The 17,187-nt window shown below is 41.1% G+C and overlaps 1 protein-coding gene across 1 annotated transcript; it reads left to right on the top strand.

The window, feature by feature from the left end:
• Positions 1-1,751: 1,751 nt before the first annotated feature.
• On the top strand, positions 1,752-8,155 carry LOC308642551 (spermatogenesis-associated protein 31D1-like; the record flags this gene model as incomplete). The annotated part of the gene is made up of 4 exons (XM_081281649.1): positions 1,752-1,895; positions 2,624-2,663; positions 3,270-3,330; positions 3,599-8,155. 4 exons carry the CDS (start codon positions 1,752-1,754, stop codon positions 7,848-7,850), a joined length of 4,497 nt encoding a protein of 1,498 aa, XP_081137775.1. The 3' UTR covers positions 7,851-8,155.
• Positions 8,156-17,187: the final 9,032 nt, after the last annotated feature.

The raw sequence follows: 17,187 nt of genomic DNA on the forward strand, positions 1-17,187 counted from the left end.
TTGTGATTTTGTTTCAGAAAACTGGGGAGACAGGCAGGGAAGCCTTGGTACAGAGCATGATGTGTTCTAGCTGTTAACACCCACAGTCTCTGATCTACTCCACAAATCTCTTGGGAATTAACAAATGCTAAGGGGTTCTGGACCTTTGCTCTGCCTTTGTACAGCTTTTCAACTGTGTAGGATTTATCTCTACAGTGTCAACATGAGCTCCTTAAGGATAAGGGCAGAGCCTGTGACTTACAGCTGTCCATGTCTCCTAGTCTTCACTAGTAAATATTTGTTAAATGGAAACCTGACTGAGGCTGCATATCAAAAGGATGGGGGATCTTCAAGGCAGGGTACCTGCTCCTGCCTAACTGAATAGAGACTGGTTGTCTTGGAGGCTGCCTTATCCTGTCAAAGAGATCAATAATGCTGCTGGGTTATGGGCATCAGAGAAGAGGTTTCAGGGTTTAAAAAAGTCATGACAAGTTAGGGGACAGTTAGGAGGATAGCTGACATGATGATAAAGGGTTTTAAAAAGCAGGTGTAAGAAGAAGGCTGGGGCAATATTGGGGCTATTTAAAAATCAAAAGTTTTGCTTGAATCATGTATGATAGGCAGTTGATTTTCCATTAGTAGTAGGGTGCTTATATAGCCCAGATCTTAATAGCTTTTTTCATGGCAAGACACTCGTATTTTCTTAGGAAAATATCAAAATTATGTGTCCCACAAGGGTAATGCTCTTCAAGACTAGAATCTGCCCTAAGGTTCTGACATTTTAGGTGGCTTCCTGCCACCAAGGACTGAGGGTTCAATTCCTTAGCACACCATAACCTCTTCCTGGTTTGAGAAAGTCATATAAGCATTATGAAATTGATGTGGAGGCAGGGACCATTTGAATTTTAGGTAGCTAGAAGCAAGTTAGATCAAAATAATGAATGAAGAATTGAAAAAAAATGAGATGGTTGATTATCAGATTTGAAAACACTGGATCAATTTGTCAGGGGGCGGGAAATAGAGCACATCCAATAGTCTTTGTTATGTTTAATCTTCACTACTTCTGAAAAAAACAAACGTTATAAACTTATCTCCAAGATCACTTGAAGTTTCAATTTTATTTAGATTCTTTTTATGTTTATTTTTGTTTCAAGAGTGTTGACTAACAAATTATTAGTTTTAATGAGAGTCAGCCACTGTGATCAAAGATACTACAGGCTGATTGAAACAAAAATCTGCTATTGAAACTTATAAAACTATGAAAGAACGTTAAGTTTTACATGTGAGTTAGAGTAAAGCAAAAGCTTTCTGTAGATAAGATAGATTTAAGGATGTAGGTGACCCAAGAGTGTAAATGTCTTGGTAGAAGCAAAAATTCCAGGCAGTGTATGTCAGATTTTCAAGGCAGTGGAATTGGTGGGGTGTAAGTCAAGGGATCCAAACAGTGAAAAGGGGACTCATGTAAAACATCTTGGTTACACATGAAACAAACAGGAATGCTCCCTGAGGTAATGAAGGCATGACATGAGGAAAGAGTGGACTGGGAAATGGAGCAACAGACCTGAGCAAAGGGATCTGCTGGCTGGTGGGCAGGTGGAGGAGGGGAACAACCTCCTCAAGTCTTCTCTCCCCGCCCTCAGAACCCTTTCCCTTTGTGACTCCTCAATGGTGTGTGATGCAAGCCCGGGCACCCTCAGAACTCATTTGCCTTAGGCAACCGAGCGATTCAGACAATGAAGAATGTTCTCTTTGCTGAATAGCCATACCGAACCATGGTTGATCTTGGTTCAATTCTTTGGGCTATTGATCCCCAAAGTACCATTTTGAGTGGGTTGGTATTGCTTTTTCTATACCTGTCCTTTCAGGTATTGAAACTATTTTCACCAACACTCAAGAAAAATAAAGCCACCCAAAAGGTAAGGAAGCAGAGAGAACTCCCTTGGGAGTTTCTTGATTTTTGTCAAATGTGAAATGTTTTGTGAAATGTCAGATGGGATTTGTTATTTCCATGCTCACATTACTAAATGTTTGGTTGGCTCAGAAAAGATGTGACTTGGGAAGTCTGAGGACAAGATAGAACTTCACTCTTTAGGGAAAGAAGTCAGAGGTTCAGGAAGGACTAAGGTTTCCATCTGAAGCTCACAGACTATCTTTTGGGGTGTGGTGGAGGGTTCCAGATTGGTCTGGATACAGAGTGAAGGAGACGGGTCTCTTCTGACTGGATTCTGAGTCTCATTCCCATGTCAGATGCTCTTCACCCAGCCTTCATATTGGGCTGGTCAGGAGAGCAGTGCTGACCTCTGAGTAGAGCCTGTAGCCTGAGCTCTGCCCCAGGACGCAGGGTTCCCTGGGGGAGCACAGATGAGACGGTTGGCCTCAGATTCTATGCCCTCCTTCAGCAGAGGGTTTAAGACCATCAAATGTGGAATCTCACAGACAAAAATGTCCTTTGAAATTATCAAAGAAGTAAAAAATTGAAAATATTTCATTGCCCTTCAAGATTAATAAAAGGAAGGAATACAATTTCTACTAATTAAAAATGAAGAGTTGTCCGATTCTTGCCTAATGAATGTCTAAGCTTGTTAACGAAAGGAGTAAAAGAAATGGGCCCCAGCCCCTCATTCTTTTCTTTTTTTGTTTTCAGCGTCAGGGAACAAAGAGAAGGAAAAATGGAGCATTTAAAGGTAAGGTTCTGCCTGTTCAACCTGAGCTCTATAAGGGTGAACTTTCCTATCTCTCTACAGCTCCATGATCTTGGAGGATGTCAGTTTCTAGGTGCAGTCTCTCTCAGGAAACAGGGTCTCAGAGGAGAGGCTCAGGAGAAGGCAGTGAGACCTGAGAGATTCCTCAGAGTCCCTGCCCTGCCCACCCTTCCTTGGGTGTGAATCAAGTAGTGATGGACCTGGGCCTTGGACATTTACTGCCAAGTAGGTGGCCCTGTGAGAGGTCCAAAGACCCCTGATTGCCTTGGAGTCAGAATTTCTGTCTGGAGACATGGTGTAAACTACTTTAATTCTTGGCTGATTAGATTCATCTCTGAGTTAGCTACTGACTCTTGTGCTTCAGGTGGTGGTTTTGAGCAGCATGTAGGATGGTACAGGTGAAAGTACTTTCTAAATGGAACCACATATACCTGTGAACCTTCTTACTATTATCCCTGACACTTATGACCTTATCTGCAGGTTTTTAGGGCTTTCTGACTTTAATATCCTGTTTCCTGTAAAAACTCCTGAATGATAACCTGTGTTTTTTACCTTTACTATATATAACCAACTGTCCTGGTTTTCCAGGTCGGAGAACTTGCCAGAGAGAAGCAGAGGAGGGGAGGAAGCTGCTTTCTATTCTGAGAAGGTGATCAGTCATTTCCCTTCTTTACTGATTCCTTTCCTGGCATGTTTTACTCAGTCCCCCAGGAATTCTTTGCAATATGCCCTAATCACAGGAGGGGTAGCCATAGCCATGGGTATGTGAATAAAGAACTTGGGAGGGGAGGGTATTGTGAGGTCATAGATGTGTGGAATGTAGAGCAGGTAGCGGGTTCCCCCCCACCCATAGAACTGCAGATCTTGCTTCCCTTGTAGTGGTTCTGGTTACAGCTTTGGCTTTCTGTCTCTTGCAGTTCCATGAGCCAGAATAATGATTTCCTCCACTTTCGGCAACTGTTATGTCCAGACCCGCTCTGTCGGGTGTGTAATAGAACAACAGCTAAGGTCAGTCAACTGATCTATAAGGCGTCCTTGGAAGATGCTGTTAATTCTGTGTCCCGTGTGTCTTCCGTGACGTCCTTGAGAGAGTCATCAGTTTTTCTGTCCGCTGTTCTTTCTGCAATCCCTCCGGGAGCTTCAGTTTCAACTCCTTTAACTGAGCCAACTCTATTTCCTTCCTCTATTGGTTCACCTGACCAAATTAACCCTTTAATTGACCTACCTGGACCCTCATTACGGGGTGACTCTCTGCCACCAGAGTCTTCTCCCTTGAGTTCCAAATTGCCAGTGGATCATATCCCACCTCAACCATCTGTTCCAACCCCTTCCCCACCTGTTCCAACCCCTCCCCCACCTGTTACAACCCCTCCCCCACCTGTTCCAACCCTTCCCCCACCAACTGACAGTCAAGAAGCAAAACCTGTTGCCCAACCTGAAGCTACTTTGTCTCTGGTGGATAGCCCTGATGGGTTGTCTACTAATGTCCCAACAACCTCATGCACTGACAGTGCAAGCCTTCCAGTGGCAGAGTTCTCTGGAAACCAGTCTCATGCCGAACACTTGTCTCCCTCTCAATTGGAGCCCTCTGATGATGACAAAAACCTCCTCGACCTCCATCCTCCTGAGGCCTCTTCTGAGAGGGATACTGCAGCCATCCTTGTAGAGCCCGGAAACCTCTCATTTCTATGCCCTGATGTCTTGGCCCTTCTGGAGAGACATATAAAAAAGAAGGGTGATTTCCTGATGCAGAACAAAAAGGAAAAGGAAACAAAATCCTTTCCAAAAGAACTTAAGCCAGACGGCCAATTGAATTCTTCAGGGAAAAGGTTAGAGTCAGTTGCTGAGCAACAGGACTCACCTGTCTCCCTTCCTTCACAGAGCAGTAAAGGCAAATCAGAGGAATTGCAGGTAGACCACCAGTCCTCAGACCCTAAGACCTTTGAGGATAACTTACCTAAAAAATGTACCCAATTCTTCTGGGGTCTCCCATCTTTGCACAGTGAGTCCTTGAAATCTATAGTACCTGTCTCAGGTGACTGTTCAACCTATGTCTGCTTCAATTCAATGCCCACTTCCATTGAAGCCCCTGAATCTCTAGTTCTAACCCCTCCCCCAACTCTGTCCTTGGCTGAGATCCAATCTCAACCCTTGACCCAAGCACCAGGCCAATCTCCTGTCCCATCCCAGGACCAGCTTCAGTGCCAATCTCCTGTTCCACCCCAAGAGCAGCTTCAATTCTCGGTCCCTACCTTGTCACCACCTATTTCATCTCAGGTTAGTGATGGTGGAGTGAGGATTCATAGATTCCAGGATGAGGTACAATCTCTCATGCCATCCAAAATTCATGACTTGGAATATAATGTATTACAGAAAGGACAGGAAAGTTTGTGGGGTTTACCCTTTGTGGTTCAAAAATCCAAGGAAGAGTTTTGTCCTCCAGCTCCCAGTGTTTTATCTGATAGACGGTCCTCCAAGGCTTATGCTCCAACAACCATCATTCCGGGAGATTTTCCCCTCAAAAAAGAGCTTCGGAAGAAGCTAGAACACCACCTTCAGAAAAGGCTTATTCAACACCGGTGGGGTCTGCCCCGCAGAGTCCATGAGTGTCTGTCAAGGATGAGTCCTGAAACAGAAATTTCCGAGATATCTGAGTCAAAGTCCACTTATGGACTTTCATGGATCTCTTTGTTTAAGGGTCAAAGTAGCAAAGATTTACAATTGAGCCATCCCAGAAGTTTCCATGAGAAGAGCTCAGAATTACTTCCACTAGGGGAGAGAGTGAAGAAAGTAAATAGTCCAGAGATTGGCACAAAAGATGATCCATTCAGTGACTCAGAGGGGGCTCCAGATAATGACCTGGACTCTGACTTTAAGACAAACCTAAAAAACGAATTGAATAGTCTTTTTGGAAAAAAATCAAAGATCTCAGAGGAGAGCTCAGTTCAGAAACAACTGACAGAAGCCCTGGAAGCACACTTGAGCAAGAAATTTGAGGAAATCCATGTGTGTCAGACGCCTGGCACTGTGAATAGATCATTGCATTCTATGGAGCCGGTATTGACTAGTCCTGAGAAATCCCCTAGCCAAACAAAACACAGTGATTTGGCACCACTGGTGTATGAGGACAAGAAGGGCCTCAATACCGCCCAGGATATTTCCTTCCTTGGTTCCAACAAACAAAAGATGTTGGAAGACCATATTAAACTCTTTCATAAGAGGATGATGTGTGGGCTTCCCCAAAAGGTTCAGGAATCCATAGACATCTTCAAAATGAAAGGAACCCCATCCTGGTCCTCAGTTCGCTCCAACATTTCCTCCTCATCCAGTCTGACTTCTGGCAAGGATTCTAAAATTGGGGTCTCCAAGCCCCTTAAAGAAAGCATTAGTACTTTTCATGTAGTCAAGGTGGGAACAACAATTTCAGGCCCTACTCTAGATCATCCTCTTTCTGCCACTTCACCTGTGAGCAAGGAAAATAAGAGGGCCCTAACACATTCACCCTCTCACACCAACCCTGAGCTTACAGAGAATGTCAAGGCAATTGAGGGTGACAGACGGGCTTCGCTGCCCTTCCCACGCAGTGACAAAGATAAAGACAGTCAGAAACAGACTGTAATAGCCAATAAATGCAGCCCAAAGTTGCCCACAAAGCAGGCTGGGGCCAGACCCAAATCATGGAATAAGGGAGTGAGTCCCAGCAATAGTATAGAAAAGATTCAGAGAAAAACGATTAAGAATTTAGAATATTTTCCCATGTCTAACAAATCAAGGGAGATATTCAAGGCAAAGGAGCTCTGTGCTATTCGATCACAGTCTACAAACAGCCTGACGACCACAGAGTCAGAAAGCTCCTCCGGGACAGATATGAATATGAGTAAAGTTGAATCAACCCTGACCGTTGAAAGGCCCCCAGAAGGAATATCAGTTCTCAAAGATTCCAAATCATTAGATCTTAAAAATCAGTTGCTTAATGAGTTGAAGATGAAAATGGAGAGCAGGGAGCAGGGCCTGGTTCCAGCCTTTTCTACTGAGTTGACACTGGCCTTAGATAAGTTGACTTCCAAGACCTTGGCATCTAAGAACTTAGCTTCACAGACCTTGACGTGCAAGACCTTGACTTCAAAGACCTTGACTTCTAAGACTTTCACTCATTTTCATAGTGCCTCTAGTGGGGACATGGCAGCTCCTCAGGTGCTACAAGCCCACTGTGACAACAGAGGGATCAACATAGAGCAGGGGCAAGAGCCCTGGATCCCGACACATGTCTTATGTAAGTGTCAGGACAAGAAGGTACCATTAGCATCAAAAAGGGTATGCCCTCTGGTACCCCAAACAGGCGAGTTTGGTGGAGGGGATGCAGGGGTGGTGACACGCCAACCTAGAGGGAAGCTCCCCCACCCTCAAGACAGAACATTAAAGGAGGCACTTGGGAGCAAGTCCTCCTCAGCCCCATCACTGAAGGGACAGCCTTCTCCTGAAAACAACTTTAAAAGCCAGTTCAAGCACTTTTTTCAAAGGCTTTATTTTGGTATAAAAACCAAAGGGCAAGAAGGTTCTCTGAAAAAGGGCAGCTCTTCATCATCTGTGCAAGGCAGAAACCCAGCTAAGAGAGCTGCCTTTACTGGGAATACTGAAGCTCAGAAAATCATGACAGACGTTGGGAAGATCCTAGAGGAGAAACTAGCAGGTCGGCATGGAGTAGAGGCCACCGCCCCGCAAAAGCCTCTTTCCACCCCCATGAGGCCTGGGAAAATTGAGCAGAAGACTGGATTGCCGGTTCAGGCAGAACCCGTCCAGAAACATGCCTTCAATGTCAAGACTCCCTGTGCTAAGGCACCAAGTGCCAAATCTTGCAGCCAAGAAGTTGGCTTTGCTGGTCAGAGGTATCCTACAGGGAATAATAGATGGGTCATGGACAGGGGCAAACAGCCCCAGAAAAGTGTGACAGTACAGGAAAAGATGATATGTCAGAAGCATCACCCATCCATGCCGCACAAGGAACCCTTGCTCCATCTGAATACTACATGCAAACATAGAGTTGGTCAGGTGGCTCCAGCTGATGCTCCTTTTGCTAAAGGCACTGTGTTGGGAGAGTTGTCCCTGTTGTTCAAACAGAAAATGCTTCTCCAGGATTTTCAGAAAGAAAATTTTCTTCCCCCCAAATAATTTATCCCTTTTTGAGAATACTGATTTTCCCCAATACATTTTCTAACAATATGGTGTCTTGTGTTGGGGGTCTGGGTTTTGGGCAACCTGTCCTTGTGTTTAGGGAAGGGGAGAAAGTAGTTCAGCTTTTATTGATTGCCTCTCTGGACTTCTAAAAAGGTGACCAAATCTCCTGGACCTCTCCTTAAGGAAAAGAGATCAAGTTTTCAAGAAACACCTTTCCTCTTCCTGCTGAAACCTGAGGAGGTGGCACTGCTTCCTACCCCTTAGCTTATCCTTAGTGGCATTATATATGGCATCCCACACCTTCCCCCTGCAGTGAGGAAGATAGGTCTTCTATACCTAAAGAGAGTCAAGGGCCTAGGTTTTGGCTCAGTGGTAAAGCGCTCGCCTCTAGGCGCTGGGTTTGATCCTCAGCACCACATAAAAATAAAGGTATTGTGTCCAATTACAATGAGAGGGAGGGGCAGGGGAGAGAGTCAAGGACAGGAACCATTTTGAGAATGGTTAATAGAGTTGCTTAGTCATTTTTTACAAACATGTCAGTTATCAGAAGTTCATACAGAAGGGTGAAACTTGCTTGACAATGTTTGGGGGGTACTGCTGCAGTGGATTCTGGGTGATTAGGGTAGGTTTTAGGAGCAGGGTAGGTGCTGCTTAAGAAGTTTTTAATAAGGCATATCTTACAAAGAACCAAACTTTGAACTTGCCATTGGGGTTCCTTACTGGAAAATCACTTAAGGGAAGAGTTTCCCCTTGCTGGTTACTCTTTCATGCTGCCTGGACTTGGTATTTTTGCAAAGCAAAAGGTTAGCCAGCTGTTGATGCTAGGAATTTTAACCCGGCAGTTACCTTACTCTCAGGTAAGATAAAGCTGAGATGAAGTAAAAGATGCTTTAAAGAAAAAGAGAAAGGAGGCTGGGCTTCTGCTTCAGTGACAAAGTGCTTGCCTCTTATGTGTGAGACACTGGGTTTAATTCTCAGCACTATCAACAACTAAAAAAATTTTTAAAAGAAACAACAAAACAAAAAACGAGGGGAAAATGACCTTTCTGGTGGAAGAAAGGATTATGTCTCATCACCTCCACATGTGAACAACTACTCTTTCCCAGTGTGATCCTGTCAGCACTTCCCTGAGGCTCATCAGGTGCTACAGTGGTTACTGAAGTCATACTGGCAGAAGTGTACATGAGGTTGTGTGGCTGTTGTCAAACATGGCATACCTGTTTTTGGGTGGGGTTAAGGGGGTAACCTTGGTGTCAACATGCAAGATCTTGCCCTTTGTGTGTACAGTTCACTTTCCAGGATGGAGGAGTCATTTTTGACTTTCATGGACTTCTTGGGGACATGGTAGATCTCCCTCCATCACCTGCAGCTCACAGTCCAGAATTGAGTCCTGGACCATGCATCAGAGTCACAGATATTTGAGGGTTTATCACAGACCTGCACAAAATGCTCCTTTTCACCAAGATTCAGCACACATTTATTGTTAAAATAGGGGTCTGTTGGGAAGGCAACTGCACTTGCACAGATTGGGACTCAAAAATGGGTTGAGTTTCCCAGAGGATTTTACTTTTTTTTCTTTAATTAGTGCATTTTAATTATACGAAATAATGGGTTTCATTGTCTCAGAGTACTCTTGAATTGTTTTTTTTCCCAGAAACATTTATGAATACTGGATGTAAAAATAGAAATGAAAAAGATATATGTACCAAAGCCACTGCATTCTACTATATTTCTTTTACTCCAGAGTTATGCCATTGATTTGCAGTATCTAAAGCTTAGTGTTTCAGACAGTAGACTCTCTAGAGGCTCTGGGAAGAACAAGAAGTGGCAGGGGTTCCATGGGCAAGGGACTTGCAGGGGTAAGGAATCAGTCACCAACATCCATCTGGAGAGACCTGCCAATAACTTACCTCTTAGTTCCTTTTAACCCATCTTAGGGTCCTTCTATTCCAGTTCACTTACAGCCATGTCCAGGAACACCTCTGCCACTGGAGTAATATAGCCTGACTTTCTACCCTCTGACCTCACCCTCTATCCTTCCAGTATAGGCCCTCAATTTGTCAGCTTTCCAAATCCCAGTCTTTATTTTTTGTACTTATTTATCTACTAATTTATTTCTTCCCTCTTCAAGGTAGGCCTCAAGATCTCTCAGGCAGCCTACATTTGGCACTGCTCCAAATGGGCCTAATTCAATCCCATTTAATCCTTACTCTCTGGCCAAACCCTTTCTCCCTACCTTTTCCAGGAATGTCTTCCTATAAGGGACTGATTGCTATTGGATTTAAATCTTATAAATCTACTAGAACCACCCTAACTTCATGATACACACTAGCACTAAATAGAAATAATTCACTCATTCATTCCCCCAAGTTATTATTCTATGCTTACTTTCAGTTAACAAGCCTTATGGAGCTTAGGTCACTGATTCCTTATCCACTCTTCTATACTACTCACATTGTTTTCAAACCTTCTGCACTTTCTTCAAAATGAGGCCATCTCCACCTAGCCAGATGTATTGGACTCATAAATCACAAAGGAACTGAAGCCATTCATATGGGAACTTGGCATGAAAAACACTTCACTATCAATTCCTCTTTTCCTCCCTTTTTTCCCCGTTATATATAATGTTTTCCTTCCAAGGTCCCAACCTCAAAGGAATTACACTCCCAAAGTGTCTTTACTGAGAGCTCAAATCTAGTTTTGACAGATTGTCCCAACCTTGTCAACCATTCTTTTTGGTCTTTCCCTCTTCTCATGAGGCAGTCAACATTTTCTTTTTTAGAAAGATTATTACAAAAATGTTTAAACATATAGGGATGGATTGAACAATAAAACTCCCCATGCACCCTATACTCAACTTTCATAATTATCATTTGACATATGTGTGGTGTCCCCTATCTTTTATATTATGATTAAAAGTCCATCTCTCAGGTGATATGCTATGTAGGCTGTGTCAATCATATTCCCATGATATTTATCATACAAGAAACACATGCAGAACACAGGTATATAGCATTGGCGATTAGAAACGGTGAGCATAATTTGACAATCTGTTCTGCTCTGCCTTTTAACACTGAGGAGTCATTCAATTCCTTCCCCAACTTCATTCAAGAAGTAACCTTACAAAATTCAGTGCACAGTATTGTCTTCTTGTAACTACATAGAAAATACAAATGAAAAAAAAAGTAGTAAACTGTACATGTGTATGTTAGTCAAATTTGCATATTTGTGATGCAAATACTTAACAGAAAAAATTTAGAGGATAAAAAACTTATTTTGGCCATAGTTCAAGAGGTTTAGTACATGGTCAGCTAAGTTCATGACTCTGGGTATAAGGTGAAGCAGAACATCATGGCAGAAGGGTATGGTGGAGGAGGTGGAGGAGCACTGATCCATTGATCCATTCACCCATTCATGGCAGTCAGGAAGGAAGGAAGTAGGGAGGGAGGGGGAAAGCAGGGGAGCAGGGAAGGAGGGTGGGCTGCTGCAGCAAAGGCAAATCCTTGTGGGGCACATCTCCAGTACCTACTTCCTTCAGTCATGGCTCTCCTGCCTATAGTTACCACTCAGTCCATTCAAACTAAAATGTTCCAATTAGGTTACAGCTATCATAATCTAAACATTCATTTTTGAATATTCCTTCATTAACATAGGAACTTTTTGGGGACAACTGATATCTAAACCATGACAGTGTAGATAAAAACCTGAGATTGTAAACATATAAATTGCTTACAAGTATTTAGAAGAAAATAAATTTTTCCTTTCACATAATTAAAATGAATTGTTTCTAGTTAATTATGTCAAACAGTTGTTTCCCCCCATCCTTCCCTAAATGCCATTAGAAATAAAGGATTTTAAGAAAAAAAAATAGTTGAACTCATTAATCTTCGGGGAACTATAATTTAAAACCACCAAGATATTACTTTACACACTAGGATGGCTAGAATAAAAAAATCAGATAATAAGTGTTTAAGAGGATATGGAGAAATTGGAAGACTCATACACTCCTATGGGACTATAAAATTGTGTGGCTATTTTCCATTTCCTCAAAATTTAAACACAGAATTGTCATATGACCCATCAATTCCACTCTTAGGTATATACATAAGAGAAGTGAAAACAAATCCATCCAGAAACTTGTACACTAATGCTCATAGCAGTACTATTCATAATATTCAAAATGTGAAACCAACCAACATAACCAAACAATGAATGGACAATTGGTGTATGTGCATACAGTAGAATCTAATTTATCCATAAAAGGAATAAAATAATGAAGTAGGCTACAAAATAAATGAAACTTCAAATCTTTGTTAAATGAAAGAAATCAATTACAAATCACCACATATGATATCAGTCTCATGAAACATCTAGGAAAAGGAAAATATACAATGATAGAACATAGAGCAGTAGTTGTTTAGGGCTGGGAGAATCAGGGGTAAGAGGAATGCTAACTAAAGTGTACAGAGTTTACTTTGGAAGATGCTGAGAGCCGTAGCCAAGTAGGAATGATGCATGGCATTTTGGGTTGAAAGGTGACCCTGCTCAGGGATTAGGGTGGCTCCGGGTTTAGGGTGGATCCTGCTGGGAATAGGGCGGCTCCAGATTTAGGGTGAATCCTGCTGGGAATAGGGCAGCTCCAGGATTAGGGTGGATCCTGCTGTGAATAGGGTGGCTCCAGGATTAGGGCATATCCTGGTGCCTCAGGCGCTCACTCTTTGGAGTTCCCGTTGAGTTCTCACGGGCTTCTGAGAGAATTGGAGCCGGGTAGAGGCAGTGTGTTCACGGGAAGTGTGGGCAGAGTGTCGGTGAGAGTTAGGGAATAAAGAGTTGCTGTTTGAATCTACAAGGTGTGTGGTGGCTCAGTTATTTTGTGCCCAGCCAGACTGTGGCAGGAAATCACAAAAATATTTTAAAATTCACTCATGATAGATGCACAACTCTGTAAATACATTAAAATCATTGATTATACACTTGAATTTTATGTATGTGAATGTGTTGATTAGCTTTCCATTACTATGACAAAAAAACTGAGAAAATAAGCATAAAGGAAAAAAGACTTACTTTGGCTATGGTTTTAGATGTTTTAGTCCATGGTCACTTGGCCCCATTTCTATGGGCCTTTGGTAAGGCAGAACATCATGATGCGGAGTATGTGGCACAGCAGAGCTGCTTGCCTCATAGTGGCCAGAAAGTAGAGAGATGAGGGAAGGGGTCAGGGACAAGATACACCCTGCCAGCGCATGCCTCCAGTGCTTTCCTTCCTCCCACTATGCCCCACCTTCTACAATTTCCAACACCTCCCAATGGTGTATTCAATTATGAACCCATTAGTGGATTTATGGACTGATGAAGCCAGAGCCCTTATGACCTAAATACTTCCCAAAAGTTCTACCTCTGATTATTGCTGGCTTAGGGCAACATTATAGATCCATAATATAACATAATATATCTTTTAAAAAACTGTTTAAAAAGTAAAGTATTTAAAAAGAAAAATTGCTTGAGTATAATAAGGAGAGGAAGTTACAAAGGGAGTCAATGCATTTTTTGAAAATGAGAATCTTTTGAAGAAGAGGTAAGTGACTTAGTAAGCAGAAAAAAAAATCTGAAAACCAATTACCACAAAAACCCAGAAGACATGTGACCAGGTGGCACCAAATTGGAAAGAAAATAGGAGTTATATGCTGTAAACATAGTTTCTTAAAATTTTGGCTCTTTGGTTTTACGTTGTATATCATTAAAAAATATATATGTTTTGTTCTCTTCCCTAGTATTTTGTAAAACTCTACTGAAATATTAGTTGCTTTACATGAGAGAAAGAATCCTAGGTCCCTGGTAGAACCTGATACAAGTATTTTAAATCGGGTACTGAGCATTACTGAGGGTCGTGTGCAGTGGGAATAGTTGAGGGAATTTAAAATCTCAAAGGTTAAATATGAGAACAACATAGTTGGTAGTCCATTTGAAAAATATCTCTATGAAAGTAATTAAACTTGCAGAAAGGTTGCACAAATGGGAAAAATAGTGTACCTGTTATACAGATTTACCTATTGTTAATATTTTGATCCATTAGCAATCTCTCATTTTATGTATGACATATATCCACAAAAAATACACATTTATTCCAGAATATTTGAGCATATAGGTCATATATTGTGTAGTTTTTCTTAATATTTCATCACATATTAAGAATTTTCCCCTTTGGCAAATTTAACTGGCATAAAATTTTAAGCTGATTTCTCATCCATATTTCATTTGTTTGTGTCATTTTATCCATTAGTATCTAGCTTTATTTTTATTTTAAATCTATATTACAAAATCTTGTGTATAAGCATGCATTGCATTTAGTTGCTGTGTGTCTTTAGTCTCCTTTAATCTGGAAAACTTTCTTAGCCTTTATTTTTATACACCATTTCTGAAGAATACATTCTATGTGCCATTTTTTAATAACCCCTTCACATCTGGAAATATTTGGTGAAGGTTATCTTGCTCAGATATTAAAGGATGTTTTTACATTTCTCAGTCCTGGGACCTCAGGGCGTCAGCGCTAGATTTGTATAGAAAAACAACAACCAACAACAGTCCCAAAGGCTCTGTCCAGGCATTTTCCTGAAGAGCACAGATTTCCTGTGGTCAAGGGAGGGTAGATAAGAGGAGGCAGTCTTGAAGCAGAGACAATGGAGAAGCTGTGGATACAGAAGACAAGCAGAGAAAGGGGCTGTCATTACTGGAAAACCCTCATCAAACAGGAAAGGAAAGGCGAGGGTGTCATGGGACCAAGGCAGATATATCAGACTCAGTTGGGAAACAGGCAAGAAATGGAAGGAAGTGACACTTGGCTTATTTTCAGCTGTTTATAATCTAAAGAACAGAGCTTTGGGGGTTATAAATGTTAAACATCTAACACAGGAAGATAACACAAACATATAAACAACATCAGCATAAGCGACATCTTGTTTTAAAAATATAGAAGAGGTCTGGGGGCATTGCTCAGTGATAGAGCACTTGCCTAGCATGTTTGAGGTCCCAGATTTGATTCCCAGCACAAAACAAAATAAAAAACTGAACCCCAAAACAAAAAAAATATAAAAGAACCAATAGGCCTGTTAGAAGAAAATGGATGGAAAAACTTATCATAAAGCCTTTTATGGAGGAAGTAACTATAGGTGTGCTTCAAAACAAAGACTTTGCTAAGTATAATTTCAGTTATTCTCACCAGAGGTCATATAATGATAAAAAGAAGCCTACTTCCTAAATCAGGATGGGTTTGGTGTGCAGGTTGTTGTCCAGCACAATTGTTCTGTGAAATTGATGCAGATTTTAAAATGTTGAGGAAAGGACAGAGGGGATTTGGTACAACAGTGAAAGAGTAGCATGGTGGACATTGTATGGATAGAAGGAGCTGTAGTGATAGCTTTTAAAAGCAGAATAGCTTACTAGGGATTTGGGCAGAAAGAATTACTAAACAGTGTTCAAGTTGTTTGCTATGGGTGTGCCATACCTGTGTCTTCCTCCTATCTTGCTTTCTATTTCTTAGTTCGGGTGACTGTGGACTATAACACTTTTTTTTTTTTTTGGTTTGGTAAACATGGATCTCTTAGAATATATATGCTGCTGAGTATATATTTAGCTTCATACATTTCAAAAAAGGGGGAAAAAGCATTGTGTTTTGGAGGAAACTATAGTTGAAGACACAGTAGATTTTGTGGGCATGTGAGGTTTTCAAAGGTTATATGTGGTTCAGAGAGAGATCATCAAGCAGAAAAAGGGTCTCTTGTAATATCTAGGTAGCAGGTGCAATAAATATAAAATGTTGTTGAGGTAAATATATGGTATAGTGAAAGATGTGGTTGGAAAGTACGGGCAGAGGGATCCAAAGGGCACCTGAGGGTAGACAGATCAATTGTGCTTGGTGATGGGGTGGTCAAGAAATATGGGCTCTTCTCCCATAGGTTTTGGCCACCTCTCCCCAAAGCCTCTAGTATTGTGTTGAAGTTCTGGGATGTAGGCCTGGACCTGGGGTCTAGAAAGGGCACATACCCTCAGTCCCCAGTTTCTGGTGGCGGGCTACTTCTTTGTCCAGGGAGATTTGCTAAGCTCTAGCTTGTCCTTTTATTTTCCTTTCTTTTCTCTTTTTGGAGCTGGGGATCAAGCCTAGGGGCTAGTTTACTTTCTGAATATTCCTATTCTTGTGTTGGCTGGCTTTCATCCATCTGTCCTTATGCTACCTGTGGAAGAATCTATGTTTCTCCATGTTTTGGAAACAGATATTAATAAGGTAAGCAAAGCACAACTGCACAGATTTTAGATGTTTTTTTCTTTTTTTAACTTTTAAAAAGTTTATTCTAATTTGTTATATATGACAGCAGAATGCATTACAAATTCATATTTCACATATAAAGCACAATTTTTCATATCTCTGGTTATACACAAAGTAGAGTCACACCATACATGTACTTGGGGGTAATGATGTCCATCTCATTCCACCGTCTTTTTTTCTTTTTAATATGTACATTTAATGCTATAAGTTTCCCTTTAAACACTGCATTTTCTGCATGCCACATATAAATGCTGTATTAAAATTTTTTAATTGTAATTGAACACAATACCTTTATTTTTATTTGTTTTTATTTTTATGTGGTACGGAGCATGGAACCCAGCGCCTCACATGTGCTAGGCGAGCGCTCTACCACTGAGCCACAGCCTCAGCCCCTAATGCTGTATTTTTATTTTATTTTATTTAAAATATTTATCTTGATAATTCTTTTTTTTAACATTTTTTATTTGTTTTAATTAGTTACACATGACAGTACAATGATCTTGACATATCATACATTTGAATCAGATGGGATATAATTTCTCATTTTTCTGAGTGTACAGGTTGCAGAATCACATTGATCATGCAGTCACGTATATACCCACAGCAATAATAATGTCTATTTCATTCTACTGTCCTTCCTTTCCCCCCTTCCCCTCCACTTCCCTCCCATCACTTCTCTCTACCCAATCTAATGTGAACCACTTCTTTTTTTTTTCCCCTCACTTGATAATTCTTTTTTGATCCATGTGCTAAAAGTATGTTGTTTAGTCTCCAAATATTTTGGGATTTCACAGCTCTTTTTCTGTTTTTGATTTCTGTTTTTATTCCATTGAGATCTGAGAGCAGATATTGTATTGTTTCTATTTTTTTCAGTTATGGGGAATTTCTATTATTTTATAGTTGTTAAGGTGTGTTTTATGGATCAGAATATGATCTATCTTGCTAAATATTCCATGGGAACTTTGAGAGAAATGTGTATTCATTCCATTGCTGGGTAAATTATTTCAATGT

Source organism: Spermophilus citellus, assembly GCF_964194105.1.
Source record: "Spermophilus citellus genome assembly, chromosome: 2".
NCBI lineage: Eukaryota > Metazoa > Chordata > Mammalia > Rodentia > Sciuridae > Spermophilus > Spermophilus citellus.